The sequence below is a fragment of the Gadus chalcogrammus genome, chromosome 16, assembly GCF_026213295.1.
Source record: "Gadus chalcogrammus isolate NIFS_2021 chromosome 16, NIFS_Gcha_1.0, whole genome shotgun sequence".
NCBI classification, from domain to species: Eukaryota; Metazoa; Chordata; class Actinopteri; order Gadiformes; family Gadidae; genus Gadus; species Gadus chalcogrammus.
The window spans coordinates 12975559-13003221 of record NC_079427.1 but is presented as its reverse complement, the minus strand read 5'-3'; the positions used below and the strand labels follow the sequence as shown (position 1 = coordinate 13003221).

General features: G+C 44.1%; 2 protein-coding genes across 4 annotated transcripts; both read right to left on the bottom strand.

Moving 5' to 3' along the window:
* Positions 1-1414: 1414 nt before the first annotated feature.
* mmp28 (matrix metallopeptidase 28) lies at positions 1415-20443 on the bottom strand. The gene is made up of 8 exons (XM_056611849.1): positions 20026-20443; positions 19194-19270; positions 16277-16479; positions 9202-9423; positions 8388-8633; positions 4504-4653; positions 4080-4247; positions 1415-3510 (listed from the first exon to the last, which is right to left on the bottom strand). The coding sequence occupies exons 1-8, from the start codon at positions 20170-20172 to the stop codon at positions 3116-3118; spliced, it is 1608 nt and encodes a 535-aa protein (XP_056467824.1). The 5' UTR covers positions 20173-20443; the 3' UTR covers positions 1415-3115.
* Positions 20444-20537: 94 nt separating this feature from the next.
* Positions 20538-27416, bottom strand: taf15 (TAF15 RNA polymerase II, TATA box binding protein (TBP)-associated factor). 3 transcript variants are annotated; one of them, XM_056611852.1, is made up of 16 exons: positions 27257-27416; positions 26487-26520; positions 26331-26364; positions 26154-26232; positions 25690-25777; positions 25356-25453; positions 24931-25129; positions 23622-23656; positions 23015-23050; positions 22781-22905; positions 22515-22644; positions 22298-22429; positions 22124-22193; positions 21914-21999; positions 21635-21776; positions 20538-21009 (listed from the first exon to the last, which is right to left on the bottom strand). In XM_056611852.1, exons 1-16 carry the CDS (start codon positions 27264-27266, stop codon positions 20970-20972), a joined length of 1338 nt encoding a protein of 445 aa, XP_056467827.1. In that variant the 5' UTR covers positions 27267-27416; the 3' UTR covers positions 20538-20969. The 3 variants fall into 3 exon arrangements, with proteins under 3 accessions (XP_056467827.1, XP_056467829.1, XP_056467828.1); XM_056611854.1 differs by having other exon boundaries at positions 20903-21009; positions 22307-22429; positions 27257-27402; XM_056611853.1 differs by having other exon boundaries at positions 20903-21009; positions 25356-25447; positions 27257-27402.
* Between the last annotated feature and the right edge of the window lie 247 nt (positions 27417-27663).

The following is a 27663-nucleotide window of genomic DNA, read 5'->3' as shown; positions in this document are numbered from 1 at the left end:
TGTTTTTTAGTAATAAAAAAGAAATTCAGTAAAAATGAATAATATAATTAAAATTAAAATGTGTAGAATAGGCCACAGTTCTGCTCTGTGCGGGAGAATTGTCGCGCCGAGAATTGACGTGTTTCCTTACAAGACCGGTAACCATAGCAACGCCGGTAAACAAACCCCGCGGAGCCCAATCCCTACGTGAGCTCCCCGCGCTACGGCCATCCGGAGGCACACAGAGCTTTTGGCCGTGATATTATGATGTATAAAATTATATTATCCTATTATATAGAACGTTATAAGACGCCGAGAATTGGCGCGCTGTCACCGAGTGTGAGGAGAGTTGACGGAGAAGATGGCGGTTGACCTATAGTTTAAAAGTTAATACCATTTATACCGGTAATACCGGTGTTGACACGAGCGTATTACTCAGTGTGAAAATGTCCACACCGCGGCAACCCTAGGTATATCGATTTCTTTTTTCATATCGATAGATTATTTGTTTTCTCCAATTGATATATTGAACCTACCCTCCCAGGCACACAATATGAACATATATTTTTTTTCTTCAAGAGATAAATTGAGCCTACCCACCAGGTTTAATATATCTATGGATTCTTTTTTTTTCAAACGATATATTGAACCTTTCCCCCCAGGTTCAATATATCAATAGATAATTTTTTTTTTCAAGCGATATATTGAACCTACCCCCCCAGGTTCAATATATCAATAGATTTTTTTTTTTTTTTCAAGCGATATATTGAACCTACCCCCCCAGGTTCAATATATCGATGGGGTATATCGATTTCTTTTTTCATATCGATAGATTATTTGTTTTCTCCAATTGATATATTGAACCTACCCCCCCAGGTTCAATATATCGATGGCATTGGGGTCTATCGATTTCTTTTTTCATATCGATAGATTATTTCATCGGGGTTAGTATCTAGACTCCCTAACATGAACGATGGAGCATTAAAGTTTATTCGGGATATCCGAGGAACATACAGGAAGATATTACACAATGTTCCTCTGCCTTCGCAAACCGGTAGGAAACGAATGTGGTAGTTATCTCCCCTACTGATCCACAGAAGTCCAGGGGTCAACCAGCGCTGGGGTCTCTTACGAGTTCAGGGAAATCACCACCTCGCCAAACGGAGGAGTTGGGACCCGCCCTAAAGGATGCTGAGGGAGGGCGGTAGTTAATGCACTGTCCAGCAGCCCTGGTGTAGTCTTAATACATCCAACAGCCTCTGATTATAGGTCTAGAAGTATTGTCTATGTCTTTAGCGCTAGCTCGTTGGGCCAAACTGTCTGTCTGTATGTCTCTGTGTCGCGTGTATCTTGACACGAGTGTGCTGGAGGCTGGTTGAGTTGTAAGCACCAGGGCCATGCAGAGACCTTTTGAGGGGCAGGGGATCTGATTCAAAGAAAGACACATGGAACAACATTTGTCAACAATATGTGTCATCTTTATTTTAAATAATGAATTACCCTTGTTCAAACAAAATAAATTGTGTAATCTTACATACAATCTTACATGGTAGTATCCATACTATATCCCTACAGACAATGTGAAATTGTATATACTAAATCCACAATTTAACCTAAATTTACAACTAACAATGAAACATGGGGCCTTGCATCAGACTCCATTCACATGAATGAAAAAATGCAACCGTTATTCAAACAAAATGTAATTTTACAGACAGTATTAATACTATAGAAAGGGCTATATAAAATGTACATTCACACAGATATTATCCATCCAAAATGAAACAATCTGACCTTATACTTTGTGATTGAAATAAAAATTGGTGCTAACTACTACAGCAATAAGAATGGAAAAAAAAAAAAGTATGATGTTTGGTGAATATTTTGAACTATTAATTGCATACTGTTTCACTTTATTACGAGATATCAGCAAAGTAGCAGCCAACCATTGGCAAGTAGCCTCCTACAGCAATCAGAATAAGAAAATGTATTTTTTATTGATATGTGGTGATTTCTTTCCTGAAGCAATTCCATGTTAGTCTATGCCACTAGTCTAGGGGGGTATAATTTGTAGATGGTCCATAAAACATAGCAGCCGATTTAAGTGCTGTTCTCGCACAGATGTCGATGGCAACAACTAAAGTCGTTGTCACTGTCCTCAACATACTACAACCGCAATGTAGTGAAATTGTGTTGACGAATACGATTGCGGGGTAAGTCAAAACCAAATATCTGGAGAATATCAAACCTGCTGCTAACTTTTACCCGCTACAAAACAAGATAAATTCTAGCAACATTACAGGGAGTCGGTTGGTACAAACAGACCAACATTTCAAACTGGAATAATCCAAAATGCCATATTGGATACATTTGTAGTATTACAGTCCTTCACAACATATTGCACTTACAGTGGCCCTACGGTGAGTGGATCGTCACTGTTGTTTGGCCAGCATACCACACACATAATATAAGTCCTCTAAACCCAATCCACTCAAAGTTGTTTATGTACAATGGCTCCTTCTATTTACATGTACGCACAGCCCGAATTATCCTATTTTATTTTAAGTATAATAATTACTGAAACGTCTAAATAAATCAGCAATACATGATTTTACCATGTGGGGGCAGCAATGTTTAAGAAAGCTCATAATATATTTTGCATTGAAGAGAAAACTAAAGTGCAGCCATAATTGGCAACATTTATGTACAATATAACCAAAAATATTTCTGAGCATATGTAATCTTTCCATAATGTCTACTATCTTGATCACATGGTCCCATTAGCGTTTTAAAGGACGGTACAGGTCTGGGTGATCAAACCACTCTCACTGTCCCTCTTGTCTTCCCAAAAACATCTGTTACCAATATTATTTCGATTTTGGGAAGTAATGGTGCCAAATTATATTGGTAACGGATGTTTTAGTGAAGCCATGAGAATACAGTGACGATGGCTTAATCACCCATACAGTCCGTAAGTGTGGTGCATATAAGTGTATTTTTCTGCAGACTGCAAACCTAAATCACAAAGCAGTATAAATAAAGTAGGATTAGTTGATGCTTCAGTTACAGAAAGCCAGCAAACAAAACAGGTCCCCTTCTGCTCTAAAAACCCTTACTCCACCACTTCATCCTCCATTCAGACGATCTCGTTGCTCAGCGACGTGCTCCGGCAGCCCGTCCAGCCCAGGTCCCTGGCCCAGTGGCCCTGCCGGGTGACCCGCACCTTCACGGGGTCGAACCTCCAGAAGCGCTGCTCTCTGAACAGGTACACCCGGCCGTCAGGGCGCGCCACCGCCCCGTTGGAGCCCTGCGGCAGGCCGCTCCAGTCGCTCAGCTTGCGGGGGTAGTAGGGCTCCGAGCGCAGCGTGTGCAGGTTCAGCACAGAGTAGCGGGAGCCCTTGAAGAGGACCATGTGACCGAGCGGGGCGTAGTAGAAGGCGCAGTCCGGGTGGCGGGGCAGCCCCAGCTCGCTGCTCTGCCTGGGGAAGCCCGGGTCCAGCGACCTGCCTGTGTAGCGCCACATCCTCTTGCCTGCATGCCGCCGGCGACAGGAGGAGAGGGTTAGCGGTCAACTAGGGTCACGGTTCAGGGTACAGCAGCATCTAGCGCCACACAGGTTACTGAGATGGTGTCTTGCAGGGATCGATGACCATATTTTAACATTATCTACCATTAAAATAATTTACATGGGGTATCGTGAAATATGTATGAAACATTGTCCAAAGTGAAATCAAAACTAGTCTGAAACAAAGCCAACCTTCTGTAGACTACTTGAATCTCTTTAGTTCTTCATGGCTTGTGAGATCATTCTAACACAAAAACAGACCAAATGCAAAAAAACAGACTATATGTGAAATATATATATGGAGTAGAACTAACGCCTGGATACTGGCATGTCCTGGTCACTGTGTTAACAGATACAAATTCAGTGTGGCAGAGTGAGAGGTGAGTCAAGAGGCAAGGAACAAGACAAGCAAAGAAAAGCAAAACAAATCCCTTGTCCTTTACAGATATGTGCAGCCAGGCGTGAGGCGCGTGTGAACGGATATCCAGGAACTCTCTGCAACAAGTGCAACTATATGAAAACACCAAACATGTACCTTTGAAGAAATACCACTTGGAGTCCAGGGGGGAGAAGGCGGCGGCCTCCACGGCCAGAGGGAGGTGGCCCCAGCGCTGCCGCAGGGGGAAGGGCCCGCTCACGTTGCCGTCGCTAGGGACGGTCCAGTAGACGCTGCCCCGGAACACCACCACTGTCTGGTTCTGGTCTGGACGGGCCCAGGGAGACAAGACGGTGCCAGGTTAATTTACTGTATTTACCGTCAAAGCTAAAAGCTTGTCATTAGACATTTCCTAAGGTGTGCCCTAGAATGACAATTTCAGGGTAATTAAGAGGATCGATTGAGAATGTAGTTACGTTATTGTGCAGATCATCAGTACATTTGAGTGCGGTTTAAGTTTTGCCCCAAAGAATGAGGCTGAATTGTCATATCAATTGATGAGATTAAACCTTTGTAATTGTACCCATTGTGATGGCATCGAAGACCCCCTGGCAGTAGAGGGGCTGGGATGTGTCTGGATTCCCATGATGCACTTCGGCCATCTCCCACTCTTGCAGACCCCAGCCGACTCCCTGGACAGGTAGACTTACGGGAAGACCCCCTAATGGCTTCCCTGAAGACACGGTAAAACAACACAACAATTAGATATGTCTTTAGACACACTGAGCATCCTGGTATGATGAGCATTGGCCAGGGGATGGATCCAAGGATCAGTCAGTCATTTAGTTTATTCCTTTATTCATACTGAGTCATTTAATGACACTTTTACCCAAAGATACCGAGAGTGAGTTTTGGGGTCATAAGGGCACAGCTAGCGGTGAGGTTTGCTTGCTGTGGCCATTGGGGATTGAACTTGAGTTAGGAGTTCAACACTGTACCTCCTACTTTATCTGGAAGCAGGCTTCTGTCTCTCAGTATGTACACTGCTGTTTGAGTCTCGGGGGGTTTTAAGAGCCTCTCATACAGCCCTTTGGTTAATAAAGGATACAGACAAAACAGGGACAAAGCTATTACAGCATTGACTGAGTGGAATAGCCCCATCTAATCCTCTGTAAAGAGTTCATGGGAACAAACTCTCCATCCCAGACAGAAGATAGAAACACAGACAGGCACGCTGACCAAAACAGAAGTTGCCTGATAGTAACAATTAAGTGTTTACATCCAAAGGAAAAATAATCATTATGCTTCACATATATAAGCTTGTATGAAGCTCTGTCCAGAATCACACCATTCTTGCGTTACAGTAGCACCTAAACTCAAGGAACGATGAATATACAACACTTCAGTATGGTCTGCATAGTGACTGGTAATCATGGTAACAGCTACATAAGGGAAACAATGACGCACACCAATTTCTTTTTGAGGAGCTGAACAAATATTTGTCCAAGGGGTTGATCAAATCAGAGTAGGCATGTGGATAGATGCCGGAGGATGAAGTTTGCCTTCATGGGCTTGAACATGTAAGAAGACTTCTTCATTCAGTGTGTGTTGTGTTACATTTATATGTATGGCAGACCCAAGCAAACGTTTGTCCATTGAAACACAACAGAGCCAGCCTCTTAACTGCCTTGTCCACAACCACCTTCCTGTTCATAAGAGACTGACGAGATGTAAATATGATGTCATCCACGAATCAAAATACGATATTTTCCATTATAAGCCAAACATGATGTTTATAGTGTGGTCATAAACGCATCGTCTGCGAATTGAGAAACATGCTCTCATAGACGGGAGGTTTAGGGTTCATGCCGTATCTGTGGCGCTTATCAGCGGCAGTCTATCACTGATCTCCCAGACGTCCTTGGATTGAAGGGTCTTGGGGAAATTGACATCTAAGGAAGACCTCATTACCTCAGGTAGCCGAAACATCCTATGGCCTGCTTTCCTCAGTTGGCAGCTATCAGCCGTCTGGTTCTCTGGGGCTATCTAGACCGGGCGAACATCTGCCTCTCATCATCTCAATGTCGGCATGAGGGAGGGCTCCACACCCACGCAGACACACATACACACACATGCAATCATACACAGACGGCTAAACGCTGATATGGTACAGGCAGCTGTAACGTTTTGCTGTAGGCACTTGGGTGGCGGCTGGGGTACATGCCTTCTCTGGTATAGCGGGGCATTTTGAGTGGGAACAGCTGAAGTCTTCAGGCATTACAATTACTAGATTAAAATCTGCTTGACAAAAGAAAATTCCAGAGGCGCAGATTTGATCATAGTCTGCAGAATTACTGCCCAGTCGTTTCCAAATTAAGATTCCAGGTGAGCATTCCTTGATTTGGTCAATGCATCAAGTGAAACCTACTTGTAGGTACTTGATTTGAAGTATTATCTTTATGAATACAATTAAAAAGTAGGATTTCCCTTCAGCCCAAAGCATATAATCCAGTGTAAAGATAGTCCACAGACTCAATCTTGAAGGACAAACACTGAATATATGTATTTTCACTTAGTAGGAAGGTATCAATGGTTAGTTTTCTTATAATGTTCAATCAAGACTACATTGCAACACTGAGGAAACACACTAACCATTAACTAAAGGCTTTTTTATTCAATTTTTGCAAAAACAAAGGTTAACAAATCATTTACTTCGAATGGGTTGAGAGTATTTCAGAAACCCTTTCGAAACCTTCTGTTTGCTGCAGCACCTGTGGCCTCTTGCTGTCCATCCCGACCACACGCCTGCATGTGTCCTTTAACACAAGCTCACCACCGACCGTATCAATTCGAGCTAAACAGCATGCGCACGTTGAAAGGGTTGGCAGAAGAAGAAAGTTTTTCGTTTTTCCCTCTAAACACTTCCACGTCCGCGTAACCCGTCATAGCCCCGAAAAGGTTGCGGTCCCTCACAGATATCGAACAGGAATGTGGGTGTCTGAACATGGCCTTAAGAGGAACTCAGAGGTGAATCATCAAGGTGTACGGGGGACCGGCAGAACGCCGTGTGGACATTCCATCATAAATACCTGAGATTAAGACCAGAGGTTCACGTTTTCACCAACTCACTTGGGAGTCTTTTGAATTCAAAAAAGATAAATGGTTATTGTAAGATAAAGTGTGTCAAGGATTTTCTTTCTTTGTGGCAACTCTGGTAGAACATGACCAGTGAGAGACTTGTCTACAGCAGCACGTGTGGAAACCTGTCTTTGACATACCGGGAGGGTCTACATGCTCATCAGTAAATATATATACAGCTCCATTCGTCATCCATAAAGAGGAGTACATAAGCACCCCCCCCCCCCCCGCACACACACACACACACGCACACTTCCCCCCACAGCTCAACCCCTCGTCCATCGCCACCAGGCTAACGAAGCTCCTGCTACAGCACTGTGTCTCTAGCTTCTCTGCTTGTGTGTGCAATATGTCATGTTATTGAATATTTGTTTTTTTTGTGTGTGTTTTGTTTCTGCAAATGACTTCAATAGGTTTAGCCATCCTCTCATATAGTGAAATAGGCCAGCTCCATGCATATGAGGGTCTTTGTCCTTATCAGACCGTGATCAGCCAGACCCTCCAGGAGAACAGAACAGTTTGTCGGCATCAAATGTATAAGTTCATCCAAAACATAATCACAGTCTCCGCCAATGTAAAAAAGGCTGGATTTAATAGCAGTGTGTTCTCTTTCTGCTTGTTCCAACTGTGAGGCTGCAGCTGTAGGCCTTCAGGCTTCTCTCCCTGCTCTTTACAACCCACTGCCATGACTCCCAGTTTACTGGGTGGCACAGCAGGAATTCAAAAATTCCTCCTATATTTTCCCGCGCCTTGCCAGAAAATAAAACAAAACATCCAGTCTAATAGTTCTCTGAATGATGCCCTTTTGTGCTGGGATACATTTGTATACAAGTCGTTTTTTGAGGTATTGAGGAGTTATTGTATAGTGTAGTATTGTTTGGATGTCAGCACCTTTTACCTGGACCGAAACTCAAGCATACCCTCTATAACCTCTCTAACCACAGGACCGACACCGAGGAATTTAACACCCAAACAACATCAGGTGTTTCCTTAAGAACCGTGGCAGGCTTCTGTCCACAAGCAAAAGGGGTCCAGATTCATTCTCGATGACCTAATACAAGCTATGTTTTATGTCTAGAACCTTCGGAAACCAGTGACAAAATATTGACATTCCATCAAAACCCCTTTGGCTGGGCAATTCAGTAAAGTAAATACATGATTACATTTTTTTTCTGATATTCCGAACATTTAATCTCTGTTTCTTGTTTTATTATCTTGGCACCGTGTTCTGATGATTAAGTATTAATCACTTAAATGATTAATCAGAACGTTTATCGTACTTATAATTAATAGCTTTACTTTTCTAGCTACCCAACACTCTCCCCTCACCGTAGAGCTGCTGAACAGCGGTGATGTCATCCCAGCTGAGTACCAGGTTCCGCCCCAGCTTCCTGTAGTAGGGTGACATGAGGGCATGACGGACAGGTGAGTGCTCCAATCCCAGGGTGTGTCCTATCTCGTGGGCGGTCACCATGAACAGGTTGTGTCCCTTGTGTCCGTTCAGCGTCCACCTCTCGGACATGTCGAAGTGGGCTTCACCGCGCTGAGGGAGGAAGGCATGTGCCAGGGTCCCGCCTACAGGAAAGACAGCCAATCACAGGTCACCTGATCTGCTACTCACACGGAATTAACAATTGTTTAATAATAATAACACCCATACATACTGATATTTCGGTTGACCCCAAAGCCCTGAGAACGCATTCAAGACTGTGATGGGGAATTTGCAATCAAATCTAAATCCATATATCCTTGTTATCTTTGTTGTTTACGGGGAATGGGTTAACCCAGCGATTGTTAGTGCTTTTTACTTGGTTCTATGTACATCCTTACTGTACCGACAGCAATATATTTTTTCACTTTCTTTTGACAAATGTACGTTTTGGATAAAAGTGTCTCCTAAATGTAAATGTCAAAGTAAATCCGAACATCAGCTTGAACGCCATTTGAAAGGTCACCGAAGGTTGTAGTAGCAAAAAAAACAAAGCATCTGCTTTTCACGCTCAGAATTGCCCATTTGAATCAGTAACACCAATGAACTGCTTGGCTTGTGGCTTGACTTTTACCCCCACGCTGAACCTCAGAACTGCAGGGGGGGGGGTGGCTTCGGCCCTTGGGAACAAGTGTGACAGTGCGGGCCCCCCACCTGGGCCGTCGAAGGCATTGCTGGCCCCATCGTTGTGGTCTCCCTTGTAAAAGGCCAAGCGGATGTCTGCGGGCCCCCCGGGGACCTCCCGGAACACAAGGCCCGAAACGTTGCTCCACAGCTGGAAGGCGGCGCGCACGGCCAGCCTCACGGGGCCCGGGGACAGGTGGCGGGGCCAGTTGACCATCTGATAGGTCAGGTGGCGCTTGTACCACTTGTCTCCTGGAGCAGGGAGGGGGGGGGGGGAGAGAGAGAGAGAGAGATTTAGTTTATCTTCATTTATTTAAGTCAGACAAGGACTCCTTACAATGGATTATTATGTTGTTATCGTTTTGAAGAAATCATATTTAGAATATCTTATATCTTCTCATGGTAGGGAAGGAAATGTTAATGGTCTTTTTGGTCAATTTGACCAAAGTGCGTACAGAACACATTTATCCTCCAGGTGTACTCTAAAGAGCACACATATTTGGACACTGTATGGAACGCAACGTTCCAAAACCTCCAAGAGCCCCCGGGTTCAGGTCGCTCATGAGCTTATCCTGAAAAGATCCTCCACATCCATTTAGACGCTCGTCTCTAGAGTCTAGACAGATGCAATGTAGATGATGTGATGTTGTTTGAACTGTCTTTTCCTTGGCATCAACAGATTGGGGGCATTACGAAACAGAATAGCTATGTGCCTAATATGTACCTGTGCCAGTATTATACTGTATAAGGGGGCCAACATGGGAAGTGCCGGCTTCAAATGAACCGGCCTGTCCCCAAGCGAGATGTTCAAATGAAAGGATTCAACCTGTGTTAGCTTACAGTGAGGGTAAACTGACAAGCACTTTAAGTGCACGCTTCGGTCAACAGTTTACACAAACACTCACTTTTAATAACATGGGGCTCGCAAAACATCAAAACTCAACACATTTGTGCGGAGATTAATAAATAGGGGGGACGGCGATCTGTAAACGAGCAGACCCCTAATCTCCTTGTGGCGTATACAGAGCACTGACACACCTCCTAGCCCTCTTGAAGACCGTAAGAACTCAGGCCATCGACTGCACACTCTGAATCAACAATCAACGCTTGCGCAAGCCGCATGGAGCGTATAACAACAACAATAACATCATCGACATGTATACAGACAGAGGGGGAAGTGGGGGAGGGAGTCATTGGGGGGGTTCTGCTCTGCTGCACGGCAACGACCGCAGGGAGGGGTGCAGCTGGATGCCGTCTGGGTAGCACCGGTGGTCCGTAAAGGGCATAACCAGAGGTGTTCTCTCTCTCTCTCTCTCTCTCTCTCTCTCCCTCTCTCTCTCTCTCTCTCTCTCTCTCTCTCTCCCCCTCTCCCTCTCTCTCTCTGTCTCTCTCTCTCTCTCTCGTCAATGGGGCAGAGAGAGACAGAGAGAGCAAGAGTGAAGACTTGCACTGGTGAAAGTGTTAATGAGGTGAGAAGTTTAGTTTATGTTGGTTTTTACACAAGAGAGGCAAGGGGAGTGAGAGAGAGAGAGAGAGAGAGAGAGAGAGAGAGAGAGAGAGAGAGAGAGAGAGAGAGAGAGAGAGAGAGAGAGAGAGAGAGAGAGAGAGAGAGAGAGAGAGAGAGAGAGAGAGAGCGGCAAAGGGGAAATAAATAGAGAGAGTAACACACGTACACAAGCACAAAGAGTAAAGCAAGCATTATACTCTGTAGGGCAGAAAGGCGCCATATGTTTGGCTTGTTATAACCCCCTTGAGACCCGGAGCAGATTGCTGGGGAGACTTGGGGGCTCTGGGCTTGGCTATGATAGCCTATCAGTATGTATGTGTGTGTTCTCCACACACATAAACAGTCCAACAGCAGACAAATGCCGACCCCATCGTCAGACACCGTACATTATTAACCGTCCATAGTTCAGCATGGCTTGTCAGACAAGAGGTGCTGGCAAGAAGCCAGAGACATATGTTAGATATGAGGAATGACTCGTCTTTAACACCTTATATAGAGAGTACCATAAGAGTCCTACAGCAAGGTCAAATATTTGACCACAACGGTAATGAGACGGTGAAGCACCGTGGTCTAATGGAGCTGTTAAACAAAACCTTTCCTGGTATGCTGGAGGTATGCTGCCGTTGGTTTTTGACCCCTCGTCCCACAAGACGAGCCTCAGCTCAGGGTTAAGCCTCCCTCCCCGCCCTGCCTGCAGGTAGAGCTTCTGGAGCTCCTCTTCCTCTGTCTCCCTGCCCAGACCTCCACACAGTGAGGGCTCCCACAGGACACAAGCCAGGAAGTGAGATAGAGAAGACATTCCTGAACTTCCCTTATGGAAGCAATTAGCAGTGTGCCCTCCGCGACAGCCCCCCCAGTTGGTCGGGGAGCACTATCATGGGCACATTAGGAAGCGATCGAGACCATGTGATAGCCAGAGTTACTGTCCGTAAGTGTTTGTTTGTGTGGGTGTAGACTATATTATCGTCTGGGTTATTGTTTGTGTGTGTGTGTGTGTGTGTGTGTGTGTGTGTGTGTGTGTGTGTGTGTGTGTGTGTGTGTGTGTGTGTGTGTGTGTGTGTGTGTGTGTGTGTGTGACAAAGGCGGCAAAATTTGAAGGTGCAGAGATGAATTAAGCGATGGTTTAAGTGGCAGGAAGAAGGCAGCCTGTTTGCCAGTAACATAGCCTGTGTTTGTGTGCGTGTGTGTGTGTGTGTGTGTGTGTGTGTGTGTGTGCGTGCGTTGGTGCCTGCGTGCATGCGTGCAGTAAAAGAAAACATATGCAAAGAAATTAGTAAAATAGAAAGTGCAATGTATTTAAGATCAGATCAACAGTCTCTCTGGAACCCACGTCGGGACTCCAACCCAACCTAATGGAACTTGGTACTTTCTCTGGGACTCCAACCCGTACTCTATTCTAGGACTCTAACCCAGATTCTAGGACTCTAACCCAGACACACGTCAGGACTCTAACCACGAACCAAAGGCCTTATACTGATACTCCAACCCAGACAGACGTCGGGACTCTAACCCAGAGAGAACTCAGGTCTTTCTCTGGGACTCCAACCCGAACTAAAGGAACTTGGTCCTTTCTCTGGGACTCCAACCCAGATTCTAGGACTCTAACCCAGACAGAACTTGGGTCTCAAACCCTTATCCTTTCTCTCTGGTATCAGATCATGTATCTTTCTGATAAAAATAGAAAATAAAGGGAAAGTTAAAAAGGCATTTTAGTAATAAAATAGAAAATAAAGGCAAAGTATAAATTAAATTAAAAAAAAGATTTTTAGAAATTGCAATGTATTTAAGATTTAGCAGAAAGCTAAAGCAAACATAAAAGTCTTCAATCTTGTTTTAAAGGTGCTCAGAGTTTGGGCAAGTCTTAAATCCTCAGGGAGTTTATTCCAGCTATTTGTTGCATAGTAACTAAATCCTGCTTTCCCATGTTTCGTGTTTACTCTGGGGATAATTAACAGATTGGTCTCAGAAGATCTTAGTGTTCTAGAAGACTTATGTAGTGGAAGCATATCAGTTAAATATTTTGGGCCTAAACCATGTAGGGATTTATAGGTTAGTTAGCAACATGATTTTAAAATCAATTCTCTGACCTACAGGAAACCAATGTAACGATTTAAGAATTGGTTTATTATGTTCACATTTTTTGGTCTTTGTTAGAACTCTAGCAGCAGCATTCTGAACAAGCTGAAGAGTTTGTTTTGGGAGACCTGTAAGGAGACCATTGCAGTAATCAAGCTTACTAGTGATAAAGGCATGTACAAGTTTTTTTAAGTCTTCGGTGGACATGAGCCCTCTAAGTCTTGCTACAATTTTAAGGTGATAATATGCAGATTTTGTAACTGATTTGATGTGACTGTCGAAATGTAAATCAGAATCCATGATAACCCCTAGATTTCTGGCTTTGATTGGATTTTCAGGGACAGAGAGTGAAGGTGTTGTGTTACTTTAAGCCTTTCCGTTTTAGCACCAAATACAATTATCTCTGTTTTGTCCTCATTTAGTTGAAGGAAATGTCGGCACATCCAGTCGTTCACTTGCTCAATGCACTGGCACAGCAGATCTATGGGCCGATAGTCATTTGGTGATAGCGATACATAGATTTGCGTGTCATCAGCATAGCTTTAGCAATGATGGTCAATATTGTTATTCTGCATGATTTGCCCTAGTGGGAGCATGTAGATGTTGAATAAAGAGGATCCTAAGATCGAACCTTGTGGGACTCCACATGTCATGTTGGTTGATTCTGATACAAAATTGCCAATGGAAACAAAGTAGTTCCTATTTTGTAGGTAGGACCTGAACCAATTTAAGACTGTGCCTGAAAGCCCCACCCAGTTTTCTAACCTGTCCAAAAGTATTGTATTGTCTAGTGTCGAATGCAGCACTGAGGTCTAGTAGCATTAGTATTGAGGTTTTGCCAGGTCTGTGTTAAGACGGATGTCGTCTACAACTTTAATAAGGGTGGTCTCAGTGCTGTGCAGGGGTCGAAATCCTGATTGGAAGGTGTCATAGCAACCAGTTGATGCCAGGAAGTGATTAAGTTGCTGGAGGACAACTTTCTCAATGATTTTACTTATGAAGGGTAGATTTGATATTGGTCTGTAGTTGTTAATAATAGAGGTATCTAAAAGGGGTTTAATAACTGCAGTTTTCAAGGCTTTTGGGAAGTTGCCTGACAAGAGAGTTGTTAACTATCTGCAATATGCCTATTGCTAGGCAGTCAAAAACATTCTTAACGAGGTTGGTAGGTAAAGTATCAATGCAACAGGTGGATGGCTTTAGTTGTGTCACAGTTTCCACAAGAGTTTTAGAGTCTATAACATTAAAGCATACCATCCCCGCCATGTACTTTTGCCTGAACAGGGTGGTAATCCAACATTTTTACAGACACACACACCATTTGGATGGCTCCTGTGTATGAGAACAATATCCACAGTGTAACCCAAATTGACATCTTTCCCATAAAAACACTGACAGAAGGTCAGCTGGTTTGTTGACGTTCCCCATCTCTCTCGAATGGTTGAACGCCTGACACAGATCCAATACACACACGACTGTGAGAAAATACACACGCAACAGACCTATCGCACCGTGTAGCGCTTATCTCAGACAGCGGTGCTGGAATGTCAGCCTAGTAAATATGACTGGGAACCACCAGCAGACCCCCAACCCACACCACCTTCACCCATCCCTCCCAGGCAGAGCCCTCTGCACAGCCTGGCTTCTGCTGGCCCTCCCTCTTGGCTTTGCTTTTAGCCCTGTGGTTTTAAGGCTACCGGTACGTGGCTGGTCACACGTTGGTATCTGTATTCTCATCACCTAAAGACGACATACGCCTCAAAACACACGCACACCGCAGCGCATATACCTAAACACGTGAGATGGTCCTGTTTGGCCTATTTGGAGGACAGCGTGTACAGTACACTGTGTATCCTGGACACCACTGCCACTTGAGGTATTTACAAATGCGATTCACAAACAGATCCCAACACTGTCAAACATGCAATTGAAAGAGGGAGGAGGGAGGGAGCTGGCAGGGCTCCGCTGTTTTGGATTTAAATATATTTTAACACCCACAGAAGCGGCCTCATAGCAACCAAATTACCTGCTTTAACTTTTGGACGACTGCCACTGCCTCACTCAATGGACAAAGACAAAAACACACACGCCTGCTGGAATCTGTAAACTGTGTTTATCAACTGACACATAAAACCCAATGTGGCTGAGGGTTTACTTCAAGATGCAATATCATCGGCCCCATGACATCCTGTTGTTATAATGCTACAGCTGTGTATCTGTGCGAGTCCCGTCTGGCCCTGACAAAACGAGAGGCTGAGCCGGCTGTCGACGCACCCAATAACAAACAGCTGTTCATGTCAATAAGACAGCCAGATAGTCACACGCCCGTCAGACCCGCCTGGGGTAGGGCATTTTAGCCTCAATCTGTTCCACATGTTAGCTTTTCAACCACCTGGCAAGCCCGGGCCTCAGACGCTCAAGGTAGGCAAGCTAGGCAGCGAGGCGCATGTTGACCCAGCTAGCCAACAGAACGCATCAGGTACTGACTTGAAGAGGAGGCGTTGAACGTCACCTATTGTTGCATTCCAAGTCAGTAAGTTAGCCAATCATGTCAGTGACAGGCAGGAATGCAACGTTCTGACTGCTGGGACTCCAGGCAGAGGTAAGGTAAGGAGAAAGAGGGAGAGCTCTGAGGCTATATGCGTTGAAAAAGCAGGGAAGGAATGAGGGAGACCGCAAGTTACGCAAACAAATTGAAGAAAGATGGTGTAACCCCAATATTGCAAGAAGGGTAACCGAAGACCTACAAAGATGATACATTGCAATAAGTCCCCTTACTAACCATCCTTAAATACACTGCTATGCAACAGGACATCTTAATCATGTATGTCATTTCTGTATTATACTCTATTAGGGCATTCTTCTTATCATTCGCTAGGCTAAAACCTGGGACAAAGTCATGTCGTAATAAGAAATACTAGTGATGAAACCACAGATATACTGGGATCATTCTTTAAGATGGTCACAAAGAGCAAGGGTCAGTGCAGTACGCTCCAAGAGCTTTGGTTACACCCCTTGGAGCCAAGTGGGCCATCGCTGGGCTTTATGACAGAGGATCCACCCAGCCACCCCTTTGCAACACTAACTAAGGTAGACACAGATGACCACAACATACAGGTGCACGTCTGTATACACATGACTGACATACGCATGTCAATCGCATGTATGTAAAACTCCCTCCGCTCATCAACGTACAGTATACAACATACACTTAAGTCATTATCTGCGTATGCACAAACCCCAACTCTTGAACCATATTCTCTCTGACATCAGCAGGGCATGTCTTGGCTGGCCTCAGTTCCCTATCTAAAAAGTGGCCTTTTTCTCTCCATGCAAACACTACTAGCTTACAAACACGTTTCTGTGAAGTGATGGATTGGCACAGAGGCACACACACACACACACACACACACACACACACACACACACACACACACACACACACACACACACACACACACACACACACACACACACACACACACACACACACACACACACACACACACAAAACAAACTTACCTTGGGGCGAAGAGGAGCGCTTCTTTCGGAGCGTGAGTTGACTGGGGGGCGCCGACCGGCCCGTGAAGATGAGATTGATTCTCTGGGCCCAGAGGTCATGGGTGCCCTCGTCCGTCACACCGCAGCGGGGCTCTGCCATGCGGGTGAGGGTGGCCCCATCCAGCTGGCCTGTCATCGGTAGGCGGGACAGCCACTGGAAATCCCTGCAGAGATGACCATTCTTTATTCAGATCCCCATTTGCTTCCACAGCTGTGGTCGCTATGCTTCCTGGGGTCCACATAAAATAAATAACAATACACAGACATATAAACATACATACAGTACAAAAACCTATCTACATCACAAAAGTCGGAAACACTGTATATACAACACTTCAATACATTGTACAAACATCATTAACCTCCCAGTAAAAAGACCAAGTCCATGCAGGAGAAAAGTGAGTTTTAAAACTGATAACATGCAATACATGATCAATTTTCAAGTTTATAAGTTCAGCAAGCATTGAGGGTCAATTATGTTGTGTGGATTCCCTCAACATGTGTTACAGTGATTTTGTTCATCTATATTTATTATTTACCCTTGATGCTTTTTACGTTAATCGGTAAGGAATAAAGGAGTAAATGACTGCTTTATTCAGTTAATCAGTTTAGGGCTGTGGGAGGTCAAAACCTTTCCCGACCAGTCTAGTTGTTTGACTAGAGGTTTCCGATCCAACAACAGCATTTCGGGTAAATATTACAACACTTGATGTTACTTTAGCCTCAACGGTCAACCATGACAGACTATTGTGCATCTTCATGATATTAGTTAGACAATAAAAGAACATTGAAGAGCCAATCTTGCAGCTCTATTTTAAGCAAGTTTGAGTTTTTAATATGTTTTTTTGCAGTGTTGGACCACACAACCATACAATAATCTAAGCAGGAGAGAACAAGAGCCTGAATCACCTGATTCCTCACTAAGGGTGTCACATAGTGAGAGCATAGCATTTGCCATAGCAATATTACAAGATCATACAGCAATAGAATCAATATGGTCAGACAATGAAAATTGATCATCTATTATAATGCCAAGTCATTTAATTTGTCTTACTTGCTCTATTGGGATACCACCCATTGATTTAAAAAGGAGTCTCTGCAAGCCTTCTCCTAGTACCAATAACCATGCACTTAATTTTAGTGATGTTCAAAACTAATTTGTTGTCCCCAATCAGACAGTTTGTAATTCTTTGCATAATACCTCTGTCAGTTCATTGCATGTTGACGCAGCACAGAGCATAGTTGAGTCATCAGCATACTTTACAACTTTTGTCTGTTCCAGAACATAGGGAAGGTCATTGGTAAAGGTAGAAAATAAAAGAGGACCCCGACAGCTTCCTTGAGGCACTCCACAGAGGACATCTTTGCTGACTGATAAGCTTCCATTGAAAAACACTCTTTGCTTCCTGCCAGACAGATAACTCTCCATCCAAGAGAGGGAAGTATCAGCGAAACCATAGCAATAGAGTTTATCAATTAGCAGTGCAGGATCAATAATGTCAAAAGCCGCACCAAAATCAAGTAAAACAGTACCCACAATTATTTTGTTGTCCATTTCTTTCAATATGAACAATAGCAGCCATAGTTGAGTGACCAACTCGATATGGATGCTGGGATTTTGTCATAAATTCGTTATTAATAAAATAGTCTCGAATTTGATTAAAAACAATCTAATATCTTGCTCAGCACTGGTAGTAGACTGATGGGCCTACTATTAGCCCCAGAAAATGTATAATTTTAATTTTTTGGCAAGAGGATCACTTAAGCTTCTTTCCATAATGCAGGGCTTGTCGGATGCTTTGTCAATCGTGCAAAGCTGCAATACAAAGTTCTTAACCGAGGTAAACAACGCAACAAGAATAAGTAATATTATTTGTTTAGAATCAGATACTTTTGAGAGGTAGATTTAAACCAAATATTATGCCACACTATTTTATGAGAAGAAAGCAGAGCTAAAAAGGTATGTTTTAAGATTGTGTTCTTATGTCAAATCAACTATGGAACGAGAATACTTAATCCTTTTAGGGGATAGTATTGTTACTTATGACTAGCAATGTGCTCATAGGCACTATGCATATTTTGAGCATTTCCTACGGAATTGTTTTCAAGAGAAGGAATTAACTAATCTATCAGTGTGACATAATTCGACAGAGCAGGAAAAGCAATGCTAGATAAGAGGATTGTGAAAAACAAGCCACAATCGGTAGTTTACCAGCGATTAGAGCCCAACAACCCTGAAAGTAGAAGGAATCGAGCCTCAGACTGAGAAAGACCCAGGCCTCTGCAAAGACGGCCCCCTGTTCGTCTTAATGTCGGCTAACTTATTAAAACCCTTACAAAGTCTTAGAACGTGCAAAAAAATGCAGGATTTGCACAGGTGGATCCTTTAAAACCATTTGAATGCTGGTATAATTAGTCTGAGATAATGTGTAGGACAGAGGGCGAGGTTCACTGGGTTATTAGATGGTCCAGGCGAGGTTTTCCACCAGTGGGGTGAGGGTCTGTTTTACGACTTCATTACAAGCCCTCAGGGCTGTTCTACACTTAACCAAAACACCACCCTGATGAATACATTGGAAACAAGTGCCAGTACTGTATATTTCCACCCTTCCTCAATTTGTCAAGACAAAGCCAAATAGCAAGACCAAATTCTAGTGCAATTTAGAAAGCCTATGTGAGTTTTCTGTTTTCTCTTTAACCAGAGCATAAACCATGATGGCTTTTATTGAGAGACTACTTACAGCCCTTCACTCCTGTGCTTTGTCGAGCCTAACCACTAACTATAGCATAAACCAGGGAACATGTGTTTAGGACTGGACACCAGGCTTGGGAAAGGGAGTAGCCTCTCTTCAATGTGCTGATTTCCTTTCAGACCCACCTGATGGCTGATTGTACTTCTGCAGTGTTGTGGATGTGGTTTTCCGGGTGCAGATAGCCATACTTTTCGAGAAATACCTGGAATTGACACATTTGTTGGAGAAGACATCCCTTAGACCATTCTAACCAGCATACAAAAATAATATGGTATATAACAAAAAGGGAGAATACATACAATTAATGTTATTTCTTCTTACCAGGTCTAAAAATCCAAACATTACTGTGAATAACTGAGCTTTTAATTTATCTTAAACCAGTTGATGTCACAAGTACACCAGAGAAAAGCACATACTTGTGTTTGTGTAGTGATACACTTAGACTGAATTTCGACCATTATTCCCCTTAAGGATTCATTCAGGAAGACACATTGCTTGCACACCAAATATGGTAAACACGTTTCCATCTATTCGTCTGTGACAGTCAGCCAGTGACATGTCGACCCGAATTGATCTAAAACAAAAGCTCCCTAGGGCTGTCGTTTCATTTGAGTTACAGCTTGTGAAATATTTTGAGTAAACATAAATGCCAGGAATACCTACGCTATCCAATCAAACGCAACGAGAATTATTTTTAAACGAGCATGGAATACTAGACTTCTAACTACTCTTGCTCAGTTCCAGCAACGACAGGAAGACTTAAACCAAAAACGGATGCATTTTTATACAGTACAACTTTAAATTCAATATCAAAATCAATAAAGTAGGCTACACGATCTTTATAAATAAAATAACTTTACGTTCAACAGTCAATTTTTTATTTGAATAAGTGACCAGCAAGAACTAGATTTAATAGATTTCCCATAGATTTAAAAACAGGTCGTTCAGGTAGCCTACCTCGGGGGCATTTCTCCCAGTTCGGGAAATGGACACAGGTGAACAAACCGCGGCCCTAACAGCGATGAGCGTCGTTAAGGTCCAGATCCATGATGATGCACCGGCTTCAAGTGACTTTTCACGCCGGTCCGGAGGCCGAAAATTCATTTTAGGGTTGAAAAAGTATCCTCACTCATTGCTCTCCGATCACATCATACATTTCCATCTAAGCTACAATACGATGGGAGGAACAAGTTCCACATAGTGATCCGCATTCTGGCAATAGGAGCATGCTCGATGTCAGTGCGCTTGTTGCTTCGCCCACTTAATGAAGAGCGTGCCTGTAAAACTGCAAGACCAGAGGGGAGGGCTCGCAACGCCCCGCTTCACTAAATTACACGCGTTTGTAGCTCAAGGCAATGATAAAAGAGCATGCTATATTCCTGGTGCGCTTAAGATTCAAATAAAATCACCAACGTCATTTCCTGTTTTAAAAGGTGTGGTATTAATGGTAAAGAAAAACAAAGGATAAAAAGCACAAGTTTTTAATATTTTGGAAAAAGGTTTAACAGTTTATTTTGATCATACAAAACAAAACAATAAGTCTACCCCACAAAAAAAGCCTGGACCTAGAATTTAAGAAGAAAAAAAAAAGATGTACAAATAAAATGAGAGGAAAAAAATAAAACATTTGACCCCAATACAGATGCGTCCATACAGCCCAAAAAGTCCCTTCACAGTCGCTGTACATCTTTCCATCACAAACAGAAAGCAACATGGGATGCATTGGCAAAGAAAAGGAAGGTATGCAAGTCAGTTTTCCAGCAGTTCTCCCCCCCCCCCCCCCCCCATCCCATCCAATCCCTCTCAAAGCCGAATCCCTTCCTCCCCCCATAGCCCTCCCCCATACCATGCTCCCAACCACCACACACCCCTGGGCTGGAACCGGGTCGACTGCTGAACATTTAGTATGGCCGGTCTCTTCTGTCTTCTCTATGATCACCTCTGAGGAAGGGCAAAGGAGGCACATTAGACATCAATCAGTGCCAACGAGGACACGCCTCTGGAAAACACATCTCAAACAGCATGAACATGCAGGCTGCGGATTGAAGAATTGTCGTCAAAAGATTCCTGCAATTATATCTTCCTTGAAATTTCAAATGAACAATAGGGATTCCAAATAGGGAAATCAATTAGGAACAGTTTGACCCACCCCCCTTCTGGATGTACCACTGACTGGTATAACCGCCATGTAACAAAGGACACCTGAAAGGCATTGTGCCCTAGAGTCTGCTCTGTATCCTTGACAATTGTCATGTCTGGAAAACTGGCAGCGACTTGCCATGAATCACTAATGACTCTGCCTGAGGCCTCAGTTTAAAAAGCAGGCTACGCCCTCTAGTGGTTAACTAGCAAAACAGTTGGGTTTAGGAGCTGCAATCTCAAACCTAACATAAGCAAAGATTTCCAGAGGGATGTAAAACATTACATTATCCAGCCCTGGGTTACGCAATGTGTACACGGCGCCACACCGAATGTACACATCTTGCACGACTCAGGGATTAGATGCACGACTCGGGGATTAGAACATGCAAAACTAACCAAACAAACAGTGAACCATCCAACTCACCGTCCTCCCATTTTGTAGCCGCCGCCGCCACCGCCGCCATAGCCCCCACGGTCACCGCGGTCTCCACCACGGAACCCACCGCGACCCCGGAATCCGCCGCCACGGTCACCGCCGTAGCCGCCACGCCCGCCACCGCCACGCTCTGAGGGCAGACACCATCAAACGTTAACGAGGAGACTGACTTCAATCAAAAGGCAGGTGGTTCATGAAATATTAGAAGCCGGCAAAAATATGAATACCCGTACAGAAGATGGCAAGCATTTTAAATTCAAACCGTACCTCCTCCTCCGAAGCTGTCCCCGGGTTTGGGCGTGCCACATTTGTTGCATTCAAATCGACGTGCAAAGTTCATGTTGCCGCAAGAGCTGAGAAGGAGAAGAAGCAGAGTCAAATCATCCATCCATTTTCAATAGTTTCTTCAAATAGCATACATGCGAGAATATCCCTCTGCAGGAGCCTCTCAAATGACACACACACCCCCCCACCTACCTATTTGGGCACGGCCAGTCTCCTCCCTTGACATCAAAGTTGGGTCCTCCACCGCCACGACCCCTGAACCCTGACGGGACAAACCATTCATCGGACGTGAGCCCAGCAGAATCATCAACACCCTAAAGTTTGAGGGAATACACTTGCTGGTCAAGCTATTCTCACAGGTCATACCTCCTCTACCTCCACTGCCGCCGCCGCCTCCTCCTCCAGCCCCTCCGCCCCCTCGGGCACCTCCTCTCGCCGTGAACTCGGCCCTGCGGGTGGCGAACGACACCTTGATGGCCTTGCCGTTAAACTCCTTGCCTAGAGATGAGAAGGAGACACCGGTGTGAAGGGTGTAACGAGATGCTCCTGCGGGAGACATGCAGACTTGGATTTGGTTTCTTACCGTCAAACCATGCGATGGCGGCTTTGGCGGAGGGCGGGTCGTCAAAAGAGACGGTGGCCTCTCCCTTTAGCCTGCCGGTGGCTTTATCCGAGTACAGGTTAATCATCGGCTGGCCCGTCTTCTTGTTCAACTTTTGACACATACAAAAAATATTTTAATTTATTGAACAGTTTCCCCACATGGACAGAGTTCCCATTTGGTCCTTCGGCTGATAGGTCCGGCCTTTCGTTTGTTGTGAGCCATCTCCAGAGGCTCCCAAACCACACCTTAATGATGCCAATCTGCTTGAAGTAAGTGCCGACTTCATCAGGCGTGACCTCTTCTCCAAGTCCCTGGACAAAGATTGTGTTGTTGTCAGAGTTGTCTTCAGCCCCACCACTGCTGCCTCCACCTGTGGACAGAGGGACACATCAAGTATTAACACACGTTAGGCACAGAACAGCAAGTTCCACTACATTCAGCAGATCATCGAGATGTGACCCGCTACAGTCCAGACGTACCTCCAGGCTCATCCCTTTGGCCGTAGTCTCGGGAGCCTGTAAGATGGAAAGCATGGGTTGAGAAAAGCTTGCGAGCATGGGAACTTCCAACACCTTTAGTCCTAAACATTTCCACTTCACTGCTATCTAGGCGATGCTTTGCACTACTTTTAACAGATACGTCAGCAAGGTTTTAGTTTCCTGGGGTGTGTTTTGGGACAGTTGCACGTTACACCACCATCTTACAACATGGGCAGAATTGAGCCTTTTCTGGACAAACCAACCAAGAAGAGCAGTCTCCGGTTCTAAGAAGTTTTCCTTTGTCGCCTTAGGAACACCTTTTTCCTCTGCCAGTTAACATTCAACCTTGGTCTTCATGCATCAATACCATTAGTATAAAACTCAAGCACCATGTTCTTTTACCATATCTGAAGTGCAGTAAGGACATATCCCACTAAGATTAGGTGCGGCCCCCAGGATTTGGAAATGAAAAATGGTGGCATCACCATGCTTGTTTGTCGTTTTTCCTTTCCATTTCCTATGTTGCCCTGTTTTATGATTTCTTTCTCTCCTGCTAACCCACGTTCTTTCCTCCCCAACCGAGACAGTTCTGATGCTCATCACTTACCACCGAAATTTTTGTAGCCACCACGGTCACCACCTCTGCAGAGGAAAAATTGGAGATATGATGGCTTTTCCTTTGTCCCAAAGACTGAGAGCTCAAAGCTCCCCTACATCCCATCAGTATGCACTCCTGCCGCGCTGTGCGACTATGGTAGACATAGCTCACACGAGGGGAATGCGTTAGTCTTGGACATTAAGAGAGCAATGGAACGGCTGCTAAGCAGCTGCGATTTCACAATCTGGATGAGTTAAGACACTCGTCACATCTCGCTGGATAACCATTAAGGTATAAATATGGTATATTTGTTTAGATTCAAGTGTATTTTGGGTGATTCATGTCAGATTGGATACACTAGGCCGAGTTAACAGCGCAATTTAGCTTTGCCAACACTTACAGGTCAAATTGGCCTAAGTTTAATCTTCAATCACTCTTAACACCTGTAGTATAGAATGTAGATCCATGTAAAACAGAGCACACATGCTTACCAAGTAGAATATACAACACTTGAATGAAGCCTATTGAATGTGATACAGCTCGGGATGAGGATTTGGTCTAAGCACATGGCGTCCATCAAGTCTTCCATAGTTACCTTCCACGAGAGTTTGGCTGCTTGTTATAATTCTCAAGCCACCCGTCAAGACTGACTTGCCCTCAGTAAGTCCGACAGCTTGCAATTTAAAATACACGAAATACACTGTCCCGACCTCAAAACATATTCTAATCAATACTCACAAATAGAAAGCCGGTTTCCTAGGCAAAAATTCACAGGATCAAAATTATTTCATCTTTTAGGTTTGCCATCTCGTTCCAGACCGAAATTATGACCCATACATCGTGCATCCACCAATTTATGGATGAGCCAAGAGCAGAATAAAAAAAAAAATATTGACCAGGGGCAGAAAAGACACCCATAAGAATTCCAGGAGTGCCACCTAGTGGAGTCATGTTGTACAGCAGCACCCGCCCCCACACACAGAAACGCACACACCATTCCCCTGAATGATGACTCCTACAAAAATCCGTGATTAACCCACCACTTCAGAGGAACGGGAAGGTCACATGCATATAAACTATAAAGTTTAACTTCAAATGTATACAACCTAAAGGCCGATGAAGATAAATAACACACGAAAATAAGAAAATATTGAGAAAAAAAACCAACTATAAAATAAATAAAATAATACAGGTGATCTCACAATGGAAGACTGCCCGTGGGCCTATCTGCTCATGTAAAGGGTCCAGAGTGGGGTCTTGTGAACAAGCATGGTCTATGGAGGAATACCTTGCGGGGCAGTGGCGCGATGCAACTTACCCCATACCCGGAGGCCCTCCTCTTGACCCGCGATCGTAGCCACCGCCTCCTCCACCGCCACGTTCATAGCCCCCACGGTCATATCCGCCACGTTCAAAGCCACCGCCGCCGCTCCCACGCCCCCGCCCTCTGTAGCCTTCTGAGCGGTCCGCACCCCCCTCGTCCCGTCCGAACCTCGTGGGCGCGCCTCCGCTTTCACCTGGTGATCAAAGGACTCAGGAGCTGACCAAAAACTGCTTGTTTGCAACTTCATTCATATATTGAAAATTAAGAAAAATGTACTTCCCTTTAGAACTAAAATTACAATTCACAAGTATAGATATAAACGTGTGTGTGTCCATAAATTGTATAGAATAAACGTGTAGGACAGCTTTCGAGCCAAGTGTGCTACTATGTGCATATGACTGAACTAGAAGTAGTCTCACCTTCAGTCCTTCTTCCATAGCCGCCACCTCCACCGTAAGCCGCTGGCGGCGGCGGCTGGCCGTAGGCACTTGAACCGTAGGACGACTTATCACTATACCTTGTGGGAAGGGGAAGGACCCAATCAATCACACATCATTAACACCTGAAGGTTTACAATCCTATAGTGGAGGTTTAATACCAGAGGATCCCCCTGCAAACCTTTTCGTTTGAACCTTGGTTTCCCTTGGCTTGTACAATACGGAAACACAGAAGCCCCCTGGCTTTCAAAGTAAGCAAGCAAAGTAAGGTAAAGAACCAGTGGCATAGCTAAATAAATGTTAGAGGTGGGCATACCCTGTAGTTTCCTGGGCTGCCGGCGCTCCATAGCCTTCGTAGCTCGGTGGCTGACCGTAGGCTGCAGCGGTAGGCTGACCGTAAGCCTCTGCCAAAAAGTTAGATAACATGGTTAATGCCAACATACAAGGAAAAGTCTAATGTTTTAAGGTATTTCCAGTAATAATGCTAACTTTTTAATAATCACTAAATCATTGTGTCAAATACAAGAGCTAAAGGGATATAATCATTTTGATTCAATTGTTTTATTCAAAATTGAATGCTTGAAAGGATGAGAAATATGTTATATTATTGGCTGAAAATCAAGCCAACCCATTGCCATAATTAGAAGTGACAGTGAAAATTGTTTTATTAATGAATTGTATTAATGTGCCATTTTTGGCACACGTTATACAATAAGTGAAACGTTAAAGGTCAAATTTAACTGCAGGGTAATTGCTTGTTCAATAGTTTGAAAAGCATACCTGGTGTTGTAGTTGGTTGCCCATAGCCAGGGTAAGTCGGTGCTGCATAGGTGCCACTGCCATTTCCCTGACCGTAACCCTGGGAAAATAAGGTGTATTAAGACAATATGAACATTAACGTTATATCTACACAAACGAAACTATTGAAAATCCATTAGTAGATAGTGTTATTTTTACCTGTCCACCTGGTTGACTGCCATACGACCCATAGCTATGGAAAGAAACATTTAAAATGTTTACTGTGCGGGTAATTTGTAGTAATTCACTTATCAGACAAATGAGGTCATTCTTGGATCTATATATAAATATATATTGACGTGAAGTGTGCAATACCTCTGTGCAGCGCCATGCTGACCGTAGCCCGAATCTGAACAGAGAGAACGAGTCAAAGAGAGTTCAGGACAACATTTAGACAACAATTATAGTGCATACAGATAGTAAAAAAAAAAAACGAAACCCGTGACTACTACGTAGTTAACCATCCGTTGAACACTGGTCTGCAAGAGTTGACCAGAGTATAGCTGCCCCCACGATGTAGCTAGCTACAACAAAAATGGCGGTGGGTTTTGTCTCGCCTTTGACTAACGTACTCATGGGGACAGCGAAAATGTGTTGAATACACTGTAGATAAAGGCCATACAAGCGTGGGTACTATGTTGGCTAACATTTTGATATGCAACATTTGATTTGGTTAACGGGTAAAACCGTGCGTTCACTGGCTGCAGGATTTGAATTCACCCTAAAAGGGAAACAATGGGCCTGTGAGCTACAGCGAGACGTTCACGTAGGATGACAAATTAAGAGCAGCGGGTTAGCCGCCTCGGGTTACCGAGCGTAAAGCATCGGTAATCAGGAAAATAAACGACAAATCGATTAAATCATACTACAATCAGTTGGACAATGCACATCCAAACCGGGCTATATGGATAAAACGCAGTAGTTATTAGGTAACGGACAGTGAGTTCCGGTAAATAGACGGGTCCTTGGCCTTCTGGCTCAGCAGCTAATTTGGCTAAAAGCTTATTGCTATCGGCTAGCTGTTTGTTGGTAATGTATTCAATCTTTTAAACAAATGTTTGCAAACAAATAAACAAAAATATTACCAGAGGCCATTTTGGTTTCCGTTATATATTTTAAAATCCGATGAGTGGTTTCCCCTAGTTAGCTTTAGCTGATAAACCCGGGTAACGTAGCGACAGCAGCGCAAGGAGCACACTGCGGGACTTTCCTTCACTACTCCTCTCCTCCCTGTTACCTACTTTATGCAGCTGCAGCGCCATCTAGTGCATCGGGGTATAAACTACATTTGCCTTGAAATAATAATAAACAAAAAGGTAATACGTTGTCAATATAATCGGACTATCTAGTTATGTCTGACCTTTTCAGAAATGATTTGCACTCATTCAGTGTAGGCTTATGTGCCTTACACTTTTGTGCATGGTTCTAGACCCTATGGACAAAAAGGCTTTAGCAAAAGCATTCGAAAATAAAATCGATTACACTCTTTTTA